At 40.3% G+C, this 25472-nt stretch overlaps 1 protein-coding gene across 1 annotated transcript in view; it reads left to right on the forward strand.

Annotated features, from left to right (window-relative positions):
• Positions 1-1035: 1035 nt before the first annotated feature.
• NEK5 (NIMA related kinase 5) overlaps positions 1036-25472 on the forward strand; it is a 39206-nt gene continuing 14769 nt past the window's right edge. Inside the window, 20 exon segments of the mRNA XM_055335637.1 lie at positions 1036-1149; positions 2891-2902; positions 3230-3284; positions 3287-3312; positions 3409-3494; positions 5163-5286; positions 6928-7128; positions 9764-9872; positions 9875-9894; positions 12312-12473; positions 12476-12498; positions 13396-13462; positions 14538-14663; positions 15626-15701; positions 16187-16236; positions 16472-16540; positions 18474-18494; positions 18496-19054; positions 24948-25017; positions 25019-25074. Coding sequence (XP_055191612.1) covers positions 1036-1149; positions 2891-2902; positions 3230-3284; positions 3287-3312; positions 3409-3494; positions 5163-5286; positions 6928-7128; positions 9764-9872; positions 9875-9894; positions 12312-12473; positions 12476-12498; positions 13396-13462; positions 14538-14663; positions 15626-15701; positions 16187-16236; positions 16472-16540; positions 18474-18494; positions 18496-19054; positions 24948-25017; positions 25019-25074 — 2026 coding nt within the window.

The following is a 25472-nucleotide window of genomic DNA, read 5'->3' on the forward strand; positions in this document are numbered from 1 at the left end:
AAAAACTATGGAACACTTCTGAAAGAAATTGAGGAAGATGTAATGAGATGAAAAAACACTCCATGCTCATGGATCAGAATACTTAATAGTGTGAAAATGTCTATGATCCCTCTTTTTTATAAAGAGCGATCTATACGGTCAATGCAATCCCTATCAAAATACCATCAACATTTTTCACAGAGGTGAAACAAATAATCCTAAAATTTGTATGGAACCAGAAAAGGCCCAGTATAGCCAGGGAAAGATAAAAAAGAAAACCATAGCTGGGGGCATCACAATGCTAGATTTCAGGTTGTACTACAAAGCTGTGGTCAAGACAGTGTGGACATGGCACAAAAACAGGCACATAGATTAATGCAACAGAATAGAGAATCTAGAAGTGGACCCTCAACTCTATCGTCAACTAATATTTGACAAAGGAGGAAAGACTATCCCCTGGAAAAGGACAGTCTCTACAATAAATGGTGCTGGGAACATTGGACAGCCACGTGCAGAAGAATGAAACTAGACCGTTCTCTTACACCAGACCCAAAGATAAACTCAAAATGGATGAAAGATCTAAATGTGAGACAGGAATCCATCAAAATCCTAGAGGAGAACACAAGCTACATGAGACACCTTTTAGACCGAAGCACACTTCCAGCCTGGAAACGAATGGGGTGGTGAGCCATTTACCTTTCAAATGGTCCTCAAAAGAAAGCTGGAGGAGCAATCCTCATATCGAATCAATTTCAGTTTATACAAAAGACAGTAATAAGAGAGGAAGAGGGACACTATATCATACTTAAAGGGTCTGTCCCACAAGGAGACCTACTACCCCTAATGCGGGAGCCACCAAGTATATCAATCAATTAATAACCAAAGTAAAGAGATACCTTGTAACAATACACTAATAGTAGGAGGCTTTCACAGGGCACCCTCAGCGAATGACAGATCTTCTCATCTCTGGATGAGAACCCAGTCCATTGAGATTCTACACCAGGGTTTTTAACTATTGTATATTGCATTTTTCTGTGTATTTTCCACTTTGAGAACATGGAAGGTAATGATCCCTTTTCTTATGGAGAACAACTAGCTGTTTATGTGATGCAATATTGTGATGGAGGTGATCTCATGAGAAGGATGCATAGACAGCAGGGAGTGTTATTCGTGAAGATCAGGTAAAAACACCTCCAATTTGCCTTTTAATTTATATTCGGGGAATTAAATGTATAATGCCTTAACTACTAAGCCATGCTTATATACAGCATGATTTCTGGTAGAGAAATTCAAACCACTAGATAGTGGATCTATATTGATGATATATTTAGTCCAGAACATTTTTTGCAATTGAACTGAAATTGAATCTCTTTCTGAGAGTGAACTTTGAGAAAAGATAGTGTTGTATTTTTGGACAATCTCATATAGGATGCCCTTGAGATCAATCTTCATGGCTAAAATCATGTGAATGTGGATGCTCCTCAGCCATTTTAAGTGTGAAATATAATGATTCTGCTCTTCTTCCTTTTACCATTTAGCACACTGTTCTAAAATAGCTGTACTGTTTTGCCAGGGAGCATGGAGGCCCTTTGTGACGATGGCCATTTAGTTTCATTGATTATGAAGAGGAAGGTGAGAAAGGTCAAGAGTAATGACCTCCATTCCCATCCTCTTTTCACACAAACACATTATTCCTCCATGTGCTGAGCTTCCTTTGGAACCCTCTTGGGAGCTGTGCTCCCGAAGGAGACAGGAATGTGTGTGTAGAAGGGAATCTGACTCAGGCCCGTGTGATGGATGGGGCAGGCCACTGCTTTGAGCAGGGCACAGGGATGGCCTCCATCTTTCTTTTGGCCACTTGTTTCTGTGCTCTATTTTACTATTTAAGGACTTCATGCCTACGTCATTTCCTCCTAGAGCTAAATAGATTCGATGTACAATTGATTCAAGAACTGGTATCTCTAGATTTAGTAATTTTAATCAAGCATTCTTCCTATGCTCGTTTACATTATATATTAAATTCAGTATTTATAGAAACCCACCTTTCTTTCTATCCAGGGATCATTTTGCTGTATTTAATAAAAACTCTTTTCTCCAAAAATTTTGAATTACAATTCCCTTTGTTGGAAAAGAGCTAAAGTTACAACTGAATCTTAGCATCTGGAGTATAGCTCTTTTTGCTTTTGTTTTCCTTTTACCATATAATGTGGTAGACAAAGAACCAACGACATTTTGGAATAGTTTAAGGGAGTCTTTATAGGCATAGAACACATTTTTAATTTATTTTTTACTTTTAAAAAATTTAAAGACATTTATTTATTCATGAGAGACACAGAGAGAGGGGCAGAGACACAGGCAGAGGGAGAAGCAGGCTCCCTGTGGAGACCCCAAGGTGGGACTTGATCCCAGGACCCCAGGGTCATGCCCTGAGCCAAAGGCAGATGCTCAATCACTGAGCCCCTCAGATGCCTCTAGAACACATTTTTTTATAAACAGGTTCATGGCCAGCTAAGATAAAATAAAATCAGAACTAAGAAATGAAATTAAGTTCCAAAAAATTTTAAAGTAAAAGTTTTTTATATCATATACACATAGATCGATATTTCATTAAAAACTTTAATAACCTCACAGAGTCTCTGCTTCTTCCTCTTTCTCTCTGCCATGGCACCTCCTTCCACTGACAAGGAAACACGTATGGCACCAGGATTATCAGGAAATGTGGTTTATCTGCTATCCTGATGCAGTTAGCAAACTAGTGTTAAAAAAAAATCATATCATGAACTGCCTCCCTCTCTCCCCTGCTTCTACTTCTCTTTTTCTGTATGTGGAATTCCCTCTGATATCAGCACATTTATTTTATTTACTTTTTTTGAAGATTTTTTTTTTATTCATGAAAGACACAGAGAAAGAGGCAGAGACACAGGCAGAGGGAGAAGCAGCTCTCCACGCAGGGAGCCCGAAAGTGGGACTCGATCCTGGGTCTCCAGGAGCAGGCCCCGGGCTGAAGGTGGTGCTAAACTGCTGAGCCACCCGGGCTGCCTGATATTAGCACATTTAGATTGCCTTTTTGCACCTCCATTTTTCTAGCTATAAAAAGAAAATAATGTGATAAGATGGTATGTCTAATAGTTTCATTCATATAAATACATAAACATAAATATGTTATTTCTTTCTTTTTGCATATTATCATGAAGACATGTCAGTGACCACCAGACTACTGACTAGTTTTTGTTTCATGTTCCTTCTACAGATTCTGAGTTGGTTTGTACAGATTTCTCTGGGACTAAAATATATTCATGACAGGAAACATATAACAGGGGCATAAAAGCGCAAGTAACAGCTCAGAGAGAAGATCAAGAGATCAAGACAGAACTGAGCTTTTGCTTTCTTGAAGTATCTCCAACAACATAGCATTTTCTCCATTTATAGAACTTTTTTTTTTTTTTTTTTTTTTTTAGCAAGAATGGAATGGTTGCAAAGCTTGTGGACTTTGGGATAGCAAGAGTTCTGAACAAATAAGTACTTTAAAAATCATTTTTCTTTCTATTAATAACAGTCAAATTATGTATTTTTAGGTATCATGAGTAAAGAAGATATTAAAAGCTTGGTTTCAGATAATTTTAGATAACTATTTATATAAATTCATTAAATCATTCAGATAATATTTTGTCTAAGGGTAAAATTTCCAAGATAAATCTTGGTATAATAGAAAGATGATGGCAATGTTGTTAACTGTGATACAAACTTATCAACTGAGATGTGACTGGATTTGCCTAAAGCTAGTGAGAATTTAGTGAACCAGGCAAATTCACACATGCTCAGGGGAATATATTGATGCAACTGTTTTAGAAGACAATTTGTTGGTAATATTAAGAGATTTTTTTTTTAGCATTCAATTTCTTGGAATTTAGAATAATTTAAATGCCCCATAACTTTAATAATTTTAATGCCCATTGGGAAATGGGTAAATTTTATAAAGCTTGGCATAAACATGTACCTGAATATTATGTAGCCATTCACATGTATGATTTTGAAGACTTCTTGATAATGTGAGAACAAACTTTGTTATATTAAGACAAAAATGGAATTCTGGGCACCCTGGGTGGCTCTGTGATTTAGCACCTGCCTGCAGCAGGAGACCCAGGATCGAGTCCCGCGTGGGGCTCCCTGCAGGGACCCTGCTTCTCCCTCTGCCTGTGTCTCTGTCTCTTTCTCTCTCTCTCTCTGTCTCTCATGAATAAACAAATAAAATCTTTTTTAAAAAATGGAATTCTGAATTTTTTTAAATGTTTTTTTTTTTTTTTTAATTTATGATAGTAACACAGAGAGAGAGAGAGAGAGAAGCAGGCTCCATGCACCGGGAGCCCGACGTGGGATTCGATCCTGGGTCTCCAGGATCGCGCCCTTGGCCAAAGGCAGGCGCCAAACCTCTGCGCCACCCAGGGATCCCCGGAATTCTGAATTTTAAATACTCTGTGATCACACCCATATGAAAAATATGCATGGAAAAAAGATAAAAAGGAAATACACCCAAATTTTAGCTGTTTTGAGGTAGTAAGATTCTGGGTGATTTTTTTCTTCTCTATTCATGTCCATATTTTCCAAATTTGAAGTCATGAGACTGCATTACTTTGGTAATTGGAAAGAGAGAACTGTTTGGACATCTAAGAGTTTTGCAATATAACAATCATACTGCTTTTTTAAAAATTTTTATTTATTTATGATAGTCACACACAGAGAGAGAAAGAGAAAGAGAGAGAGAGAGAGAGGCAGAGACATAGGCAGAGGGAGAAGCAGGCTCCATGCACCGGGAGCCCGACGTGGGATTTGATCCCGGGTCTCCAGGATCGTGCCCTGGGCCAAAGGCAGGCGCCAAACCGATGCGCCACCCAGGGATCCCAACAATCATACTTCTTTGTGGAATCTTTAGCCATAAAACTTTTTTTATGTGTAGATTTTGGGGGAGTGAATTATAAGTTTAAGAATTGGCTAATCTTATTACTCTGTTATTAATAGGCAATATGCTGTCTTTAATATGCATGTTCACTGAATTTTGTCTTATCCATTTTTACATTTTTTCTTGCATGTCCATGTCTTAAGCCTTTTCTTACTTCCATAGTAAACCATATTATTTTATTATCTATTGTACTTGATAATTATCTAATTAATCTAATATAACTAGGTTCCATGGAATTTGCTAGAACTTGTGCTGAAACCCCATACTCCCAGTCTCCAGAAACCTGTCAGAATAAACCCACAAGAATAACACGTGGGTTGCCGACTATCGGTTTGAAAGTCTCAGTGACAGTGGGTGGATTCTCTCTTTCTTATGATACTTCCATAATTTCATTTTCTTCACTTCTGAAATGGGGACCCACCCCAGTGACGGTCTCTGGCCACTTCAGTGTTCCCTGAAGCTTTTGAATTTATTTAGAAGAAAAACATTTCATTTGAGGATACAAGTGATAAAAAGATTGACATTGAAAATTGCAGTCACTGTGATGTGTGTCTATTTTATCTTCATACCTTTTGAACGCTGTGAAGCCTAACACAGGACAGTGTTGTGCGTGGGGCAGAGAGAAGGCAGTGAGAGCACTGGATTGGGAGCCAGGAGCCCTAGTCTTGGCCCCGTCACCATCTCCACCAAGTCGGTTGACCTCTGTGGGCCCAGCTCCTCCAGCCGGAACGGGGAGTGTTGGCTAGGTGACTGTTCCAGCTTTGAGACCCAACTAGTCCTAGGTATGTGATACCAGAGCCTGCCATTCTGGAATAGTATTGATATTGTGAACGGTGAACATGAGGAAGCTTTAACTTCCATATAAGGAGAAGGTGGAAAAAAAAACCCACTTTTAGGAGCTGGCTGCCAGATGAACTAGTTGTTTTACCAGGAAGACTGAGTTCCTTCTGGGAGTTAGTTTTCCATTTGTTTTGGAAAATACCCACGGGCTGTTTGACTGTTTGACTTTGTAAGAGATAACTGGAGGGCAAGGCCCAGATGGTAGAGATTTCTAAAAGGAATAGTAAATATTTCTCTGCATAATAGAAAAACAAGCTTCTTTTTTCTTGTTGTTTGTTTTCTGTTTTATGAATAGCCCGTAATACCAAGAGGGGGTTTGGCCCCTAGGTGAGCAGGAATGCAGCTAGTGCAGCCCGAGTGGAGGCGCACACTGTCCAGAGAAGCACCCTGGGTTAGTTCTGTACTGCTTTTTAAAAAATTTGACTCGGTATTTAAATATGCAGATTTGGTGCTTTTGATACTTGGAAGATCTTAGCAATAATGGGCTGGGGAGCTGCTGCGCCCAGTAGACTGGGAAGCCAGTCCCTCAGCACACGCGGGGCCAGGAATTAGGTTAGCAAATGTTTGCACACAGCCCGGCGGCCCTGTGTTCTGCGGGATCGTGCTGAGTGGGGGCGCTCTGGGACAGGGAGGATTTGGGTCTTGGGACAACCTGGTGAAGACAGAATTGGGTGGTCAAGGGAAACCGTGAGTTTCTAGAAACTCTTAGAAAAGCACAAGAAAGCAGTTGTTTCCTACCTATGCCGTCATCACCCTTCATTTGCTCAAGCCCTGAGCAGTCTCTCTCCTCCTCCTGCACACACTCAGGGGAAGTGTTGATAAATAGTAGAGCCATTTCCTCACTTTACTGGTTTTGACTCTTTCACTTCTCAATGTATTTTCTTTTCTTTTTTTTTTAATAAGGCACCTTTTTCTATAAAGTAACTCCTTGTTAAACCAACCACATATAAATACGAAGTCCTAAAGAGCCAGTCTGAGGGTGGAGGCAGAGGGGCCCCCCCAAGTGTGAGGGTGTTTCTGCGCGGGTCTGCCTGTGTGGGGGCACTTGGGGTGAGCACCTGCTGGAAACACTGCTTTGTCTCTTGATATTACTTTACGAGCTAGTATTGAACTTTTCTCTGATTTACTATCACTACTCCTTGTCCTTCCAGTTTGAGAGTAACAACTTACACCAGCTGGTTCTGAAGCTATGCCAAGGACAGTTTGCCCCAATATCACCAAGGTTCGCTCATGACCCACAGGCCTTGGTATCTCAACTCTTTGAGGTGCCTCCCTGAGATCGACTGTCTACGAATTCCATTTTGAAAAGGCCCTTTCTAGAGAATCTTATTGCCAAATACTTTACTCCTGAGGTGAGCTTTAGAGGTGTTTCTGTGTGGATTTTGACAGAGATTTTGGTTAGCAGGCCCTTGACATGTGTGTTTCATCTTAGGTCATTCAGGAGACTTCAATCCCAGTCTCACACATAAAGCAAGATGATTGACTTCTCAACCTGCCGGGGAGGGATCCAAGGTAAGAATGATCCAAGTGATCGAAAAACATTTCTTAATGTTTGTCTCACACAGTGAGTTTTAATATATGGCTGACAGCATTAGCACAAAAATTCCACCAAATACACTGAACATAGATGTTTTAAAAATATGACCAGTGTTGGGGCACCTGGGTGGCTCAGGCAGTTAAGCATCAAACTCTTTTTAAAAAATTATTTATTTATTTATTCCTGAGAGACCCAGAGAGAGAGGCAGAGACACAGGCAGAGGGAGAAGCAGGCTCCCTGCGGGGAGTCCGAGGGGCGAATGGATCCCAGGATCCCGGGGTCACGCCCTGAACTGAAGGCAGGCACTCAACTACTGAGCCTCCCAGGGGCCCCAAACATCCAACTCTTTTTTTTTTATAATAAATTTATTTTTTATTGGTGTTCAATTTGCCAACATACAGAATAGCACCCAGTGCTCATCCCGTCAAGTGCCCCCCTCAGTGCCCGTCACCCATTCACCCCCACCCCCCGCCCTAAAACATCCAACTCTTGATCTCAGCTCAGGTCTTGAATTCAAGCCTCTAGTTTGTCTCCATGCTAGGTGTGGAGCCTACTTAAAAAATAGATAGCTGATGATAGATAGATAGATAGATAGATAGATAGATAGATAGATAGAGATATGACAGAGATAGAGGTGTATATATAGATTTAGCATAAGCAAGAGAAGAATCATCCTGTAAAATAGTGACTAGTGGCTGTGCCTGTATATCTGGCTCATGCCTGCTCTGGGTGACTCATTATCCTTTCTTCTCATTAGTCAGGAAACTCCAGAAACCAGTGGATTCGCTAATTAAGAGGTACTTCACAAGGTAGGATCATAACTTAACTTTTGCATAGGAAGAGGAAGAGAAGGTTCACAGACAGACCGGGGATGATGAGATGAAGCTGATTTTCTACAGAGAGGATGGTCTGGTGACTCAGAATGCTCTTGCAAAGGCCACTTGAAGCTGGAGTTAGGATCTCAGACCTAACTGGTGACTGTGGGGATTAGTATAGGGCCCCTGAAGAAAGCAGGTGACACTTTACAGTAATGACTAATAGAGAAACAATTTTAGTGGTGGTTTCAGGATCAGCTGCAGAAGTGCTCCATACATGTGGGTGTGAGAGAGAGACAGACGTCGAAAAAGACAAAATTACTCATTCCATTGATGTTGTGAAATAAGAGCAGTGTGGACTTAGTCATAACCAAATGTCTACACTGAAACAACGAGGAGGAGTAGAACATTTCTCCAAGGAGTCAGCGACAGGAACATCTGTTGGCTGTTAGATAGAGACACTAGACTTGAGGCAAGTTGTCAAGGGAAGAAGAGTGAATGTGTCCCTCTGCCTTGTGTAACTCAGTCTGGCGTTGTTACATACGGGCTTAGTTTGAGAACATTTAGAAGGCAGGTAAGTAGCAGATGAGAGAAAGCACACTGTCAACATTTCTAATATGGGAAGGAAAAGAAAATAGGAACACAGCCTGCTGGTGGCACGCACAGACATGTTAGAAGCCTGCTCATACACTTCACAGGGCACCTGGGTGATGCAGTTGGTGAAGCGTCTGACTCTTGATTTGGGCTCAGGTCAAGCCCTGCATCGGGCTCCATGCTCAGCAGAGAACTACTTTACATTCTCTCTCTCCCTCTCCCTCTGTCCTCCCCTCCTGCTCTCTCTCTCTCTCTCTCTCTCTCTCAAAAAAAAAAAAAATCATACATTTCACACAACAGTGTGGCATGAGTTGTGTGACCTGTATCCCAAGCTATGATGACTCCATATAATTATTTATGCCATTATCCAATGCATATTTTTCTGTAAATGTTAACATTAATGCCTGATTTTTTATTTTATTTTTTTAATTTTTTTATTTATTTATGATAGTCACACACAGAGAGAGAGAGAGAGAGAGGCAGAGACACAGGCAGAGGGAGAAGCAGGCTCCATGCACCGGGAGCCCGACGTGGGATTCCATCCCGGGTCTCCAGGATCGCGCCCTGGGCCAAAGGCAGGCGCCAAACCTCTGCGCCACCCAGGGATCCCAATGCCTGATTTTTTAAAAATAGTGTTATATATACTAGAAATATGTGAAAGAACCCTGGATTAAACAGTTTCCTCCATTAAAAGACAATGCAGGGGCACCTGGGGGCCTCAGTGGTTGAGCATCTGCCTTTGGTTCAGGGCGTGATCCTGGAGACCCAGGATTGAGTCCCACGTCGGGCTCCTGGTGCATGGAGCCTGCTTCTCCCCCTGCCTGTGTCTCTGCCTCTCTGTGTGTCTCTCATTAGTAAATAAATAAAATCTTTAAAAAAGAAAATCTACTGGCACTTCTCTCAATGGGTCTAAACATCGCTGGGTGAAGTGAACCTACTGTATTGTGAACTGTCCCTTATGTTGGTACTCTCACAAGCATCGATGATAAGATGTGGATATTTTAAAGAAACTGAAGTTGTTTTATTTCAGTTAAATAAGAGCCTAAAATACAGAAAGCAAGATTCCAGGGAAAGTGCCTCCCCAGATCAAGGCTAGCAGCGCCAATTAAAAGGAAGGAGATGCTGTGTAGAAATGAATGGAGACCGCCAGCTGAGCCCAGAAGCCTGTATCTGTACGTTGTACTTTGTTAGCAGGGGACATGTTCTCCAGGACTACTTGTACACGTTCAGAGGGCACAGGCTCATTACTCTGGAGTCCGCTGGCTTGGTACTTAGTAGTGAAATCATTCTGTGAGGAGCATTAAAATGATACTTCATTGGACAACTTCCAATTGCATTTCCTTACAAGTATTCTATCTTTTTACGACTCAAACCCTTTTGATTTCCTCAAAAAATAAGGCTTTTCTATATAGGATAAGTGAATAGTATAGCTGCAGAAAACATTATGCCCTTCATTCCCTTAATTCTAACATGGTATATATAATTGAGAAACTTTTATTATATAGTCGATTATTTTTTTCCTAGGGATTCTTTATGTTTGGTTCTGCTGAATCCACATCAGCAGAACGTTGAGCCTCTTAGTTCATGCTAATGGAATGTTTCTGGTATGCAAATGATAAAATGCTATTGTCTTTTAATTGAATTGTATTTTTTTTAAGATATGGTCTTAGAACATACAGGTTTTTTTTAAATTTTATTTATTTATGAGAGACAGAGAGAGAGAGAGAGAGAGAGAGAGAGAGAGAGAGAGAGAGAAGCAGGCTCCATGCAGGGAGCCCAATGTGGGACTCGATCCTGGGACTCCAGGATCATGCCCTGGGCTGAAGGCGGTGCTAAACCGCTGAGCTACCGGGGCTGCCCGAAGAATTATATTTTTAAAGAAGGCTGTAATTGTATAATTAGAGGACCAGTTGGAAGTCCGTTTATTATGTATTTACTTGCTGTATAAACATTTTAGAAAATGTGGCTCTGTAAAAAAAAAAAAAGTAAGAAAAGGAAAAAGAAAAAGAAAATGTGGTGGTGTATAGATAGATTTTGAAACTATTAGTTAAATTATTACCCTCCATTTGGTAGAATGTGGTTTAACTTTATTAAAGGAACCTAAAAGTCAGGGCGCCTGGCTAGCTCAGTTGGAAAAGCATGGGATGCTTGATCTTGGAGTTGTAAGTTCAAACCCCAGGTTGGGTGTAGAAATCACTACAAAAATTAATAAATAAGTAAACTTAGAAAAAAAAGAAATGTAAAAGTATGTTGTGATTTAGCATACTCTGTAGCTGACTCAGAGGAGAGAAAAAGCACCTGAAAGTTTCAATGATGGATTAAATTAGCAGAACAAGTTGACATTTTATGCAATGGAATGAGTGGGTCTCCACAGGAACCACCTCTGACGTTCTCATTACTTTGTGAGATTTTAGAGAAAATTCTAAAGAAGCTGTTAATTTCCTACCAATACTTTTCTCCATTTTTAGCCATTTTTCAGCAAGTAATTGGCAGTACCTTGTTGGGGTTGTATATAGGTAAAACTGCAACACTAAGAAACATATGTCACACTTTAGAAGATTTTTTAAAATAAATATATAATTTGTGTTTAGACTAATAAGCCAAACTTGATACTTTAATATTTAAATAAAAATGACCCAATATCTACAATCCCAGATGGCTCAACTTACATATATAGGAATCATACAGCTTTAAAAAGAAGAGGGAATATAGTGTGTTCCTTCTTCACAGTGAGGAAACTTCAGTTTAAACCATTTGTTTGGTTATTGGTATTTCCAGCTACCAGTTCTAGGCCTTTCCAGTGGTTTGAACTTCTTTTTCTTTTTTGTTATTGTCTGGTAAGTAGTCAATTATCCTGGTTAATGTAAAATTGGCCCTAATTTGTTCTTTCATCTGTTAATGTGATCTGATTCTTGTCTTACAGCTCACTGGCCTCTACTTAACTCCGAGACAAACATTTGTTTCTGGTTCTCCTCCTGTCATTCTGTTCTGGTAGGGAAGGGCAATGAGGGGTGACTTGGGGTGATAATATGCCGGTCACAGCTGTTGCATGACTTTCCTTTGTTTACTTGGGAAGGGTGACTGAATAACTCAGCATCTTCTTTCCTTTGAGTCATGATGCCATTTTGTATTTAGTCAATTCATCAGGATCTAAACATGTTATGAATCCCCAGATTTGTGAGTTGAGGAATAACATTTATCCTCTATTAAAGTACAGCAAGATGTAAATAAGTTAATAAAAATAGAAAATAATAATACTGAGTTTAGTTTCAGATCTCAGGTTGGCTAGGCATACTCACCAGGTAAGCATTTTTGGTGGGCCAGCCATGAAGTATGCAGGATTTCTATTCACACCTTAGTATAATTATAAATGACTGTGCTACAGTAGTACCTAGACTTCTAAAATATTTTCAAGTTCTAAGATTTGGGGATACTAAGATTATGTTAGTCTAAAAAGAAATCTAGACCAAAAACAACAAAAATATACCTTCGGTGCTTTGTTTTAGTTATGGTCACTATCAAAGTGCCAGTTATTAGAGATTTTAATTATGTGTCTTCACAATTCTTCCTCTTCTTTTTGATCCTTCAGATAAAAATAGTACAAAGGCCCAAACTTGCTGCAGTGCATGGACATTATGACTATTATTATGCCCAACTTGACATGTTGAGGAGGAGAGCACACGAACCAAGTTACTGCTGGGTTCCTCAAGAAGATCCTGGAGTTGAGGGGAATTATAATCAGGAAGAAAGCCACACAGTCCATCACCAGGTCAACGGTGATATCAGAGCCTGACTTAAATTTTGGTCCTCTGAAAATATCTTGATATACCATTTATTCTGAAACCCTCCCAATTCTCCTAAAACAAATAATCCAAGAAGAATTTCCAGACTCTTCATCTTGAATACTTAATTCACAATTCCCTTAACTCTGTTTCATCTCAAATGTGCTGTAGCTTATCTTTCTTTTTCATGGAGCCATTGAACCATAAGCAGAAATTCATACTCCTGAATTTTTCATGTTTTTTATTCCTTCTGGTAAGTTCCACCATCTGGGAGGATGAAAATAGTTGTACATATATCATTTTCCAAAGAAATTATTACTATTAATCCATAATAATTGATTGTAATCAAATTATCATATTGATCATATTGACATATTGAAAAGTGAAATACCTTTCATTCAGCATTTATTTTCTTGGGATCTTTCATTTGTGTGCCAGCGTAAGGAATAGAGGTAAAGAAATGGGACAGCATCTTGCTCTCAAGGAGCTCGGAGTGTGGTGCAGGAAGTGGACAAGCAACTAGGGTGGCAAGGCTGTTGATCAGATGCCTGCCCAAAGTGTGAGAAGATCCTGGTATTGGGTTTTTCTTTTTCCCTCCTACCCATTGTAGACCATGGATGGACTTCCTGTCCTGAAGAAAAATCACGGCACCAGAACAGAAAAATCTGTTTCATCCTCTCCTGCATCCCCAGTTGGTACAGTTCTCTTCGCTTCTTTTTCTTTCTGATTCCCAAGTATGTGTTCTGTAACTTTGAACTATTTCTTGAACTCAGAACTTTCAAGCCACAGGTGAACTGTGGACCTCATTATTAAATTGAAAATCTACTTCTCAAATTAGTGGCTAAGACTAGTTAAAATTTCTACTCAAGCTGAACATTTTTATTTTCTAAGGCCTGCTGAATACCTTCAGGGGAAATCTAAAGCTCAGTAATATAAATTGAAAGTGGAAAAGCAATTGGTAAGTAAAATTCCAATTATTAGGGGCGATCAGGAATTTCCTGCTCACAAATATTCATGGGTCCTTAAGTCAGAGTGCATTCCACACAGAGGATCAAGACTATCCTCCACCTTCTCCAGTTTTTAGTAGCTAAAGAAGGATAATGAGAATGTGCTTGAATCAGGGTCTGGGAAGCCTGATTTTTTTCCTCTGGCTCTATCACTTGCTGTGTGAACTTGGGCACGTCGTACAAGCTCTCTGAGCCTCAGTGTCCTTTTTTATTTTATATTATTTTTTAAATTTTTTTTAAATTTTTATTTATTTATGATAGTCACACACAGAGAGGGAGAGAGAGAGGCAGAGACACAGGCAGAGGGAGAAGCAGGCTCCATGCACCAGGAGCCTGATGTGGGATTCGATCCCGGGTCTCCAGGATCAGGCCCTGGGCCAAAGGCAGGCGCCAAACCGCTGCGCCACCCAGGGATCCCCCAGTGTCCTTTTTTAAGTGACAGTTTGGGAGTAGACAAGCTTGAAAGTCCCCTTTAGTGCCACAATTCTTTGAGTCTATTTTATTAGAATTCTATACATTTTTACAAAGTTATTATGTATTTTATTTGAAGTGAAACTCAACCTTTACCCTTAAGTATAGTATTACAGTTCTGGGGATGAAGGAGGCTGGATAGTCATCCTATTTCTGTTACTCTTATTTTGGACTGCTCAAGAGCTCTAGTTCTATTCCCCTACTTCACGGTGGTCAACTTTTACAGAACTTTAATTTCACAATTATACTTTACTAGTTCAGAAAATGAATCCAGGTGTCTCACCTGATAGTGTAAACATTGATCATGTAGGATAAACAACATAAATGGTTTTATTAATTTTCTTTACTTTTTAAAAGCTTCATACTTTAAATGAAGAAACTTCTACCACCCACTCCCAAATAGTGAGTTTGATTCAGATAATTCTTGTTTAATGAAAAATATCAAAGGTCAAACGAGATTTCTAAAATGCAAGTACAAACAAAAAATAAAATAAAATAAAAAATAAAAAAATAAAATGCAAGTACAATTTATAAATCATTTTATTCAGTTGATAGGGTCTTTGTCCATCTTATGCTGAGTCAGATCACAACCAGAGACAAAAGCTAAGAAGTAATGGAGAAGAGTCTAGATGTCAGGAGCTGCAGATCAGGAGAAACAAAACGAAGAACAGGTTAGAAACAGTCTGATTCCAGGGCCACCACTGTACCTGCATCCTTGTCTTCTGTGCTGCATAGGATATTATTTTTAGTGTCTACACTATGCCTGAGGGACAGCCCTCTTGCACAATACTTGGACACACTCAAGCGAAGCTCCATGTTGAGAGTTTCAGGAGATGCAAAGATATGGATTTTACTTCCTCAGAGGATGTCACATAGCAAAGTTCATAAAGCTTTTGACCTTGGATTGATAAAGCCATTATGCACCACTAACATTTTTGAAATTTGTATTAGTTTTCTAGGGCTGCCTTAACAAAGCACAACAAACTGGGTGGTTTAAAACAACAGAAATGTATTGTCTTCCAGTTCTGGAGGCTGGAAGTCCAAAATCAAGGTGTCAGCCGGGCCATGCTCCCTCTGAAACCCGTAGGGAAATCATTTGCCTCTTACGGATGTTTGACATTCCTTGGCTTGCAACTGCATGATTCCGTTCTCCGTCATCGCATGGCATTCGCCCTGTGCATCTCTGCCTTCACAGACCTGTCTTCTTACAAGGACACCCGTTGTGTTGGATTAGGGACACATTCTACTCCCCTATGACCACATCTTAGCTTAACCAGCTACATTTGCAGTATCACTATCTCCAAATAAGGTCACATAATAAGGTCCTCGGGGTTAGGACTCCAACATACCTTTTTGAGGGGGCAATAAAATTCAACCCATAAAAGTGGGATATATAAAGTAATGGTATGCCATTAACACATTCTGGGTTAAATATAAAAGTGAGATTGCCCAAAGCCACCCTATCGCTCACAGGGAGGGAAGTACCACAGCTGAATGTAAGGTAGATTATCATCTTTAGGACTACGAGGTTTTCAAATTCCTACTGTGTATCACACATTCTTTAAATCCATAGGCTCTGTGGAAATTACTCTGTTCAGTTGTTCACCACCATTTAAAATTTTTGGATTGGGAATATTTTCCAGGAATATTGGAAGCAGTTAGAGGAAATATGTTAACAGTACCACAATGATATGAAGGAAATTAAAAAGAAGATGAGGAGTGAACTGGAGCTGAATGAATTTTTCTCCTAAAGGAAACATGGTTCTCCTGATTTAGATCTAACTAAATTAAGCAGGTTTCAAGAGTGATGATTTCCTTGTAGAAAGGGTAAAATGTCATCATCTAAACTTTTAATGGGAAAGCAAACATGTAATTGAAGCTTTTATTATGGTTTACTTGAGACCACCCACGCTGGTGAGGATATCTGAGACTCTCAGTTAGGAATGGTTGTTATTAAAAATCCTCATTCATTGTCTTCTTCACGAATCAGTTAACACTTATTGACAGGGCAGCTACTTTACACCAGAACTAGATTAGTTGCAGAAAGTAAGTTCCTGCCCATAAGGTAGGGGCAAGAATGAGCATTGATTGAACTCAGCTGTATTGGCATAGCCTCACATGCAGGGTAAGGCTCAAAAGCCTGGGTAGGACCACATTTGAGTGCAGTCGACTTGAAAAACTGATTCCTGAAATATCCCTTAAAGGTGCCACATTGGACACTCATTCTTCCATGTCTCGGGTCACTGCATTTCCAGTAGAGCTCCAGATGAGATAGCTGGCCTATGTTTGTAGACCACGTTGTGTGAACATCACACCACCTTGCAATCCGGGTTACCTACAGGATTTTTCCCTCTACTATTTTATGGAATTGCCTTATTTTGTGATGTTTGACTAGTGGTTTTAAGTATCTGTAATGTCAAATAGGAGTTGTAATTTTAGCATTTTTATTGGATTGCTAAGCTAACACTATTTTCATTGCTTTCTTCTAGAGAGGGGTGAAGCTTGAAATTGGTTTAAACCAATGTACTTCTGATGAAAACACCCTCCAAGAGGAAGAGGTATGCCATGAAGTATTTATTTCCATTAACAGGTATAAAAAAAAACAAATGTCTTAATAGCACATTTAATGAAATTTTTCCACTGGCCATAGGGAGAATTTTCTTAAATGTTCCTAGAAGGATCTCTGGTTCAAAGGAGTCTTCCAAAATGCTTTTTATCCTTCCATTCTTTTTTTTCATTGAGATAATTCCCTTAGATGGATTATTCCAATTTAATTTACTTTTCTTTTATAAAATAATTATTTTCCTTATAATATTAACTTCTCCGTTATTGCCAAATTAAAATAGAAGACTTAATTATAGTCAACAACCAATACACTTACTAAAAAAATTGAGCGGATACCCTGAAACCATGCACATTTATCTTAGGTCTTAATTAGCTATTGACAATTTTGTGTTGGTCTTTGGATGAATCTCAATTATACACTTGAGCTCCCATTGACACAGTGATAAATGCACGAATACAGTAGACTCAAGTCTCATTTTATTACTCGTATTCAACATCCCTTTTAATCCCACTTCTTACCAACCTACTAACAAACATCAAAATCAACTGGTTTGTGTTACCATTTCACCTTCTCTAACTTTGCCTTTTAAATTACCAAAAGCTGGGCAGCCCCAGTGGCGCAGTGGTTTAGTGCTGCCTGCAGCCCGGGGTGTGATCCTAGGGACCTGGGATCGAGTCCCACGTCAGGATTCCTACATGGAGCCTGCTTCTCCCTCTGCCTGTGTCTCTGCCTCTCTCTCGCTCTCTCTGAATGAATAAATAAATAAATCTTTAAAAAAAATAAATTACCAAAAGTTATGTGTGTGGACAGATAGGTTCTGTATCACATCTGATACTCGATTTCTTTCTTTCATGTCCTTCATTAGCTAAACATTTTTTAATGTTATCATTTCTTTTAGATTTTTTTGTTTTGAGTAGACTTCATGTTTTAGAGTAGTTTTGGGTTCATGGCAAAACTGAGCAGAAGGTACGGAGATTTTCCATCTATACCTCGTCCCCTCACATGCACAGCTCCCCACCCACCCCCATCCCCCACCCCCACTGGGATGGAACATTTGTTATAACTGGTAAACTCAGATGGACACATCGTAATTAACCAAAGTCCATAGTTCACATTAGGGCTCACTCTTGGTATACGTTCTGTGGGATTTGATGTAACGACACATATTCACACATATTCACCGTTACAGTACCATGAACAATAGATCCACTGCCCTAAAAATCCTCTGTGCACTGCTTACCTTTGAGATTTGTCCTACCATTTTGCCACACAGAGGCTTCTTCGAGTGGTGGTTGTTGACTCTCCCCTCTCTTTTAAGCCTTAGGCATCTTAGCATCACAGGCTTAGGAGGGTCGGAGGGGGCCTGTTTCTGGTTGGGGTGGTACATCCACAGTCCTTCTATGAAGCCAGGCACTGAGGTAGGCCTGGTGGTATAAAGGAATGGAGTCAAAAAGTTTTATCTGCCGGGGTGTTCACCCTTGGTTACTTGATGCTTTGGTGTGCTTGAAACAGAATGATCATTTTAGTGTTGATTATGGGGTATTAGGAGCAGTTTTTGGGACCCAGTGGGAACATTGTACACTTAAAGCAGGGCGTTCTATAAGGTGAGATAACTGAGCGTCCTATAGAACGGAACTGCTGGAGAATAACATCGAAGACAGGAAGTCTGGTTAAAATCAAGTTGCCATATGATCACTATGTGATTGTCACTACTGACAAGGAGAAGAAATAAACACACCCCTGTTTCTATCTTGTTCAAACATCGTTCCAGTTAAAATGCTACTAACTTATTTGTTTAATATACATATATTGCATATGTACCGTATGCCTTGGTAACTTTATTACTGGGAATGCAAAAACATTTTTCAACATATTTTTTTTTATCAAAATATGGCTTGTTGTCGAACACCGTGGTATTGCTTTAGGCAGTGGGTGTGCAAAATGAAAACTTTGACCTTTGAGGATGGCATGAAGCTTAAGGAATATAAATGTGTGAAGGAATATGAAGATTATACAGACAAAGCATTTGAAGAGCTCTGCTGTCCAGAGGCAGGTATGTATCGTGCCCCTCGAAAGCCGTACGTGAGAAGGAATGTTTTATCAGCAATCCGTCACAGCCCCCCTCCTCACTCACTTGCAACCCCATTGTCACCTACCCCAGCTCCTCTGTCACCAGAGACCCAGCCCTTTGCTCTTGCTCTGAGCTGTCTCCTTGGGCAGCTGCCCCCAGCCAGCCGCTCCACGCCATCCACTTTTCTCATTATCTGCTGGAAGCCTCCATGGACAAATCCCACTGGCCTTGCAGACTCAGCATCTGTCCAGTTGAATTTCAGAGCTCGTCCTTCCCATCGATCCTTTATTTCGGGTACTGCCAGCAGCAGGTTGAGAGTTCCTGCTGCACAGCCAGGGTGGGCTCTCCTCCTCCTTCGCTCCCTCGGCCCCTGGTCTGGGGCCCTGTCGTCTGCAGCGGTATGGTGTGGTAGTGAATGCATGGACTTTGGAGACAGATGAGAGTTTGGATTCCAGCGGGCACTGCCACTTTCTGATTGTGTGACCTTTCACAAGTGATGACAATACTCTGAATCTCAGCTTCCTCCTAGGAACGGGGATGATAGTACTTGCCACACAGGCTTATTGTGAGGACTAAAGCAAAACTTGATATATGAAGTACCTGGCACGTAGTATGTGCTTAATAAATGCTCTGCACCTCACTGTACTGCCTTATTCTCCTATGTGTCCTTTTCTCTAGTATTTTCTCCTTCATTCTCTATATGGCTGCTAGAATTATATCATTATATTATTCTTCTACTTCAACTTTTTTTTGGGATAATGCCTGCAGGATTCCCCATAGTCCATTCCACATAGTGTCCTATTGAACGCTGTGGGGCCTGATCCTGTGGTGACCAGCACCCCTCTTTCCTACCACTGATGACAGGATCCATATAGCCTCCTGGAGCACCCCTGGCTCTTACAGCTGTGTGAGCATTTACACACCCTGGCTTGGCTCTGTGTCTTCTTCCTGGAATAATATATTTCACCTCATTTCCATCTGAAAAAACCTGTATTCAGTTCAGCAGACATCTTATGAGAATCTCCCATGTGCTTAGACTGTGCTACATGGTAGGGATCTCAAAGATGAATGAAAACTGGGTCGGCCCTCGACATCGCCATGTGTCCTGAGTCAAAGAAAGGAGGCAGAAAACATGTTTTCTGAGTCCAAATACTAATCATCATTAGAGTGCCAGCTGGCTAGAGTCAGGGAGGTGCCCACTCCTGCAGAGCTTGGCATGCTAAAGAGCTTGGGCTTTATCCTGTGTGATGACCTTCAATCAAAGGGAATTAAATTCTATCTATGATGGAGAAAGATCGTGCTGGCTACAGTGTCAGGATGATGTGGAGTATCAGGACTGCAGGCAGGAGGATAACAGTCCAGGTGGGAAATGACAGGTGCACTGGCCAGAGGAGTGTGGTGAGAAAGATCCCAAGTGTGAACCACTGAGTGTCAGGGTTGAGGAAGAGAAGGAGGTCAAGGATCCTCCCAGTTTTCTAATTCAGATGGATGAAGCTGTCACCAACCAAATAGGTACACACATCACACAGAGGGAGGTCAGCAGACATAGGATCCCACTCTAGATTTGGGACAGATGGGGATTTAGTTCTTTATGAACCTCAGCTGGAGACGCTTAGAAGATGCTAGTCGTGTGAGACCAAAGCGCTGGGGCAAATCAGGGTTTCCTTAGCATACACAAGGTATTATAATCACTTTAGCGATGGTCAAAAATGCCTAGGCAGAGGAACTAGAGTGAGAAGAAAACGGAGCTTAAGATAGACCTTAGCAATGTTTAGACAAGTTTTGGAGAGATCCAGAGAGAGTGAAGCCAAAGGAGGAGAAAAAGTTCTAGAAGGAAATACAGAGTTAGCAGCATCAACTAAAGAGAAAGGCCAAGTGAGGTGGGTTGAGTAACAGCCTATGGATCTGGCCACCGGGAGCCCTTGGTGGCCTGAGTGAAAGTGATGAATTCCAAAGTTATTCTTTGCTTAAGTTTGCTGGGAAGATATCGCAAGTTGTAGGTCTCAAAAGAAAGAGTTGCCTCTTTTTTTAATTATTAAAATAATTTCAGTTTGATACTGAAAATGGTCTTTTAACTTGTCTGCATTCCTGTAATTATAATTCAGGTTGAAAAAAACTTTTCCATATGTTTTGACCATCCATGTCTCTTGTGAATTATGTGTTCTCATCCTTCATTCTTTTATCCACTGAAAATGGCATTTGTTTTATCCTTTATAAGACTCTTTAAGTTAAAGCTTTACCTGTAATATGTATTGCAGGTATTTTTGTCATTTGGTTTTCAAATCTCATCTCCAGTAACAACAGCAAATGTGTGTGAATGTGTGTGTATGTACATATATGATTAGGAACAAACTTTATAAAGATTATGCTGAGCATGTGAAGAATACTTTAAAAATTGACTGAGGTATTTAAAGATCACTTGAGGGATCCCTGGGTGGCGCAGCGGTTTGGCGCCTGCCTTTGGCCCAGGGCGTGATCCTGGAGACCCGGGATCGAATCCCACGTCGGGCTCCCGGTGCATGGAACCTGCTTCTCCCTCTGCCTGTGTCTCTGCCTCTCTCTCTCTCTCTCTCTCACTGTGTGACTATCATAAATAAATAAAAATTAAAAAAATTATTAAAGATCACTTGAATAAATGGGGAGAAATAACACTTACGTATTAGAAATATTCTTTCCAGATAAATATATCATATGTTTGTTGCCAATTTCAATCAAAATCGTCAAAACCACAAAAAGATGGGGACATCATGGCAGATTGGAGAATCTTGGAGACTCTTAAGCAGACAGATTTAGAAAAGAAAAGCAGTGAAGTGGTATATACACTTTCAAATATCAATATATATTCTATAAATTATAAAACAAGATGATAGGAACACCAGAATAGATAAGGCAGTGAAAAGAAGATATGGTTTAGAAACAAACTCTAGGATGGATAATAATTTAGTGTATGTTGAAAGTGACATCACAAGTCAATGGGAAAGGAAGGCTCAATCAGGGATCCCTGGGTGGCGCAGCGGTTTAGCGCCTGCCTTTGGCTCAGGGCGTGATCCTGGAGACCCGGGATCGAATCCCATGTCGGGCTCCTGGTGCATGGAGCCTGCTTCTCCCTCTGCCTATGTCTCTGCCCCTCTCTCTCTCATTCTGTGTGACTATCATAAATAAATAAAAAATTAAAAAAAAAAGGAAGGCTCAATCAAATAAATGCTGCTAGGCCAATTGGTTTACAATTTGGGAAAAATTGTGAAAACAGATCCTGTATAATGATACAACAAAATAAATTTTTGAAAAACCAGAGTTTATATATAAAAAATGAAGTTACAGATTAGAAAATGGAGTAAAGGAACAATCAAAACTCTAAGGCAACCTATGGAATGGGAGAAAATATTTCCAAATGACACATCTGATAAAGGGTCAGTTTCCAAAATATATAAAGAACTTATATAACTCAACACCCATTATTCAGAAATGAATAATACAGTTAAAAAATGGGCAGAAGACATGAATAGACATTTTTCCAAAGGAGATAGATGGCCAACAGACACATGAAAAGATGTTCAACATCACTGATCATCAGGAAATGGAAATCAGAACCACAATGAGAGGCACCTGGGTGGCTCAGTGGTTGAGCATCTGCCTTCAGCTCAGGGCATGATCCCAGGGTCCTGGGATCGAGTCCCACATTGGGCTCCCCACAGGGAGCCTGCTTCTCCCTCTGCCTGTGTCTCTGCCTCTCTCTCTCTGTGTCTCTCATGAATAAATAAATACAATCTTTAAAAAAAACTACAGTGAGATGTTACCTCACACCTTTCAGAATGGCTAAAATCAACACCAGTAGAAAAACAGGTGTTGGCCAGGATGTGGAGATAGGGGAAGCCTCTTGCACTGTTGGTGGGAATGCACACTGGTGCAGCCACTATGGAAGACAGTATGGAAGTTCCTCAAAAAGCAAAAAATAGAGCTACCCTATGATCCAGCAATAATACAACAAGCATTTACCCAAAGAATACCAAAATACTAATTCAAAGGGAGACAAGCACCCCAATGTTTATAGGAGCATTATCTACAATAGCTAAACTAGGGAAACAGCCCAAGTGTCCATCGACTGATGAATGGATGAAGATATGGTATTTATACACAATGGAGTATTAGCCATCAAGAAGAATGAAATCTGGGGATCCCTGGGTGGCACAGCGGTTTAGCGCCTGCCTTTGGCCCAGGGTGTGATCCTGGAGACCCGGGATCGAGTCCCATGTCGGGCTCCCTGTGTGGAGCCTGCTTCTCCCTCTGCCTGTGTCTCTACCTCTTTCTATATATATCTATCATGAATAAATAAATGAAATCTTTAAAAAAAGAATGAAATCTTGCCATTTGCAACAACATGGATGGAGCTAGAGTATATTATGTGAAGTGAAGTAAGTCAGAGAAAGACAAATACTATATGATTACACACATGTGGATTTTAAGATAGAAAACAAATGAGTAAAGGGGAAAAAGAGAGAGAGAGAGGCAAAGCAAGAAATAGAACCAAGAAACCAAATAACACACTGATGGGTACAAGACGGGAGGTGGGTGGGGGTTGGGTGAAACAGATGATGGGGGCTAAGGAGGGCGCTTGGATGAACACCAGGTGTTGTATGGAAGCGCTGAAGCACACTACACTGTACACCTGAAACTAATATTTCACTGTATGTTAACTGGAATTTAAATATAAAATTTTTTTTAAAGAAAATGAAGTAAAAGAAAATATAGGTGAGTTGGCTTTTTTTTTTTTTTTTGATAGGGAAGAACCAGCTATTTAAAATATATGGAACACAGTCATGAGTAAATTAGTACTAGGTTCCATGTTAGCAGTGAAAAGTTTTGGTAAAGCATATAATACTTGTCCCTAGAATTGTTACCTTCAATAGTTTAGGGTAAATAATCATGAATGTCCACAAACATTTAGCTGCAATTATTTCATTGTAGTATTATTTATAATATTGAAAAATGGCTAGCAAACTAACCGTCTAATCATAAAGAATTAAATTATAATACACCCATGAAACAGAATACTGTATTTCCTTTAAAATGGTTGTATAAAAAAAAGAAAATGGTTGTATAGAGCAGCAGCTAATAAACTGGGTATGATATGTTGTTCATTGAAAAGAGCAAGTTATGAAAGTTATGCATAGTGTGGGGCCCATTTTTGTTTCAAGACAAAGACACTATATCCAAGGGGAGATTTTTGAAATCTTAAGAGATTCTTGGTGGTGAGATTATGGGTGATTTTTATTTTCTTCCACTTATCTTATTTTTGTATTTGCTATCATGAAACATAGTAGTAAAGAAAGAAAATGATTTTAAAAATGAAGATAACAAGCGCCCGCGAGGCCCTATAGCTCAGGGGTTAGAGCGCTGGTCTTGTAAACCAGGGGTCGCGAGTTAAAAAAAATGAAGATAACAGAACTGGGGCTGTGTGGGTAGTGTAGTTGGTTAAGTGGCCAACTCTTAGTTTCAGCGCAGGTCTGACCTCAGGGCTGTGAAATTCAGTCCTGTGCTTGGTGTGAAGTCTATTTGGGTTTCTCTCTCCGTCTCCCACTGCCAGCCCCAACCCACTCTCACTCCGTTTGTCTCTCAAATAAATAAATCTATCTTTAAAAAAAAAAAAGATAACAACTGATTGCACTTCCATTGAAACTGACTGAAGTCAAATGCTCAGAGTTGCCTCAAGGAATTTGTCCGTTCCTGTCACTAATATTTGTTAACATTTAGATATACTGTCTAGTCTCTCACATGTTAATAATAAAAATGAAACAATTTTTAAGCCTGTTTATAATTTTGGCCTTCTAAGTTACGATCTATATCTTAGTTCGTTTGGGCCGTTATAACAAAATGCCATTAACTCTGGGGCTTATAAACAACAAACACTTATTTCTCACAGTTCTGGAAGCTGGAAAGCCCAAGATCACGGCGCTGACGGACTTGGTGTCTGATGAGGGCCTACTGCCATGTTTCCGCTATGTCCTCACTTAGCAGCCCTGTGGGGGCTCTTTTGTAAAAGAGCCCTAAGCCCATTCTCAAGGGTTCCACCCTCATGACCTCATCACCCCCCACAAAGATTCCCACCACCTCCCAATATCATGTTGGGCATTAGGTTTCAACATAGGAATTTGGGGGGAGGTTGGATACAAGCACTCAGCCTGAACAATCTGTATTAGGAGGAGGTGATAATTTCTGTGTTTCCGAGTGTACCAACAGATGGACTACCTCCAGATCTCCTAAGAACCGTTTGGTGCAATTAGTTATTGCATTTTACTTTAAAATTAATGAGTTATTTTCTCATACCCAGAGCTGTTCATTCAAGATACTGGTGCTGCTGCAGGGAATGGGAGACAGTGGGATGTGCGGGCTCCTCAGACTGCTGGAGATGATGGCTGCGGGTAACACTACCTCCACCTGCTCCGCTGTGCCTGCAGGTGAATCTACACTCAGTCAGTCAAAGTTGCCCGCAGAGGAGACAAGGCCTCAGATGCAGCTGTGTTGCTGGCACTCACCCCGACTCCCTAGTTCCCTTTTCAATACAATCCCTACAGATTTGGTATCAATGCCTTCAAAGATATTATTTTGGTATCTCCCTCACCTCCTGAGAACCTTGCCTGCTAGTTATCCTAGACAACTGACCATTCCGGGTATGAGAATATAAAAGAGAAAAGGTGTAGAACCACACTTTCCTTGCAGTGAGGGGGATTGTCTAAGGAAGGGCATTTGGCTTGACTTGCCTCCCATGCTAGCCCAATTAGTTCCTTGGAATTTCTTGGAGGGGTTTTTCCATCAATAAAATCCAAATTAACATACTAGCTATCCCATAAGACTT

The sequence above is a fragment of the Nyctereutes procyonoides genome, unplaced genomic scaffold (assembly GCF_905146905.1).
Source record: "Nyctereutes procyonoides isolate TBG_1078 unplaced genomic scaffold, NYPRO_anot_genome, whole genome shotgun sequence".
NCBI lineage: Eukaryota > Metazoa > Chordata > Mammalia > Carnivora > Canidae > Nyctereutes > Nyctereutes procyonoides.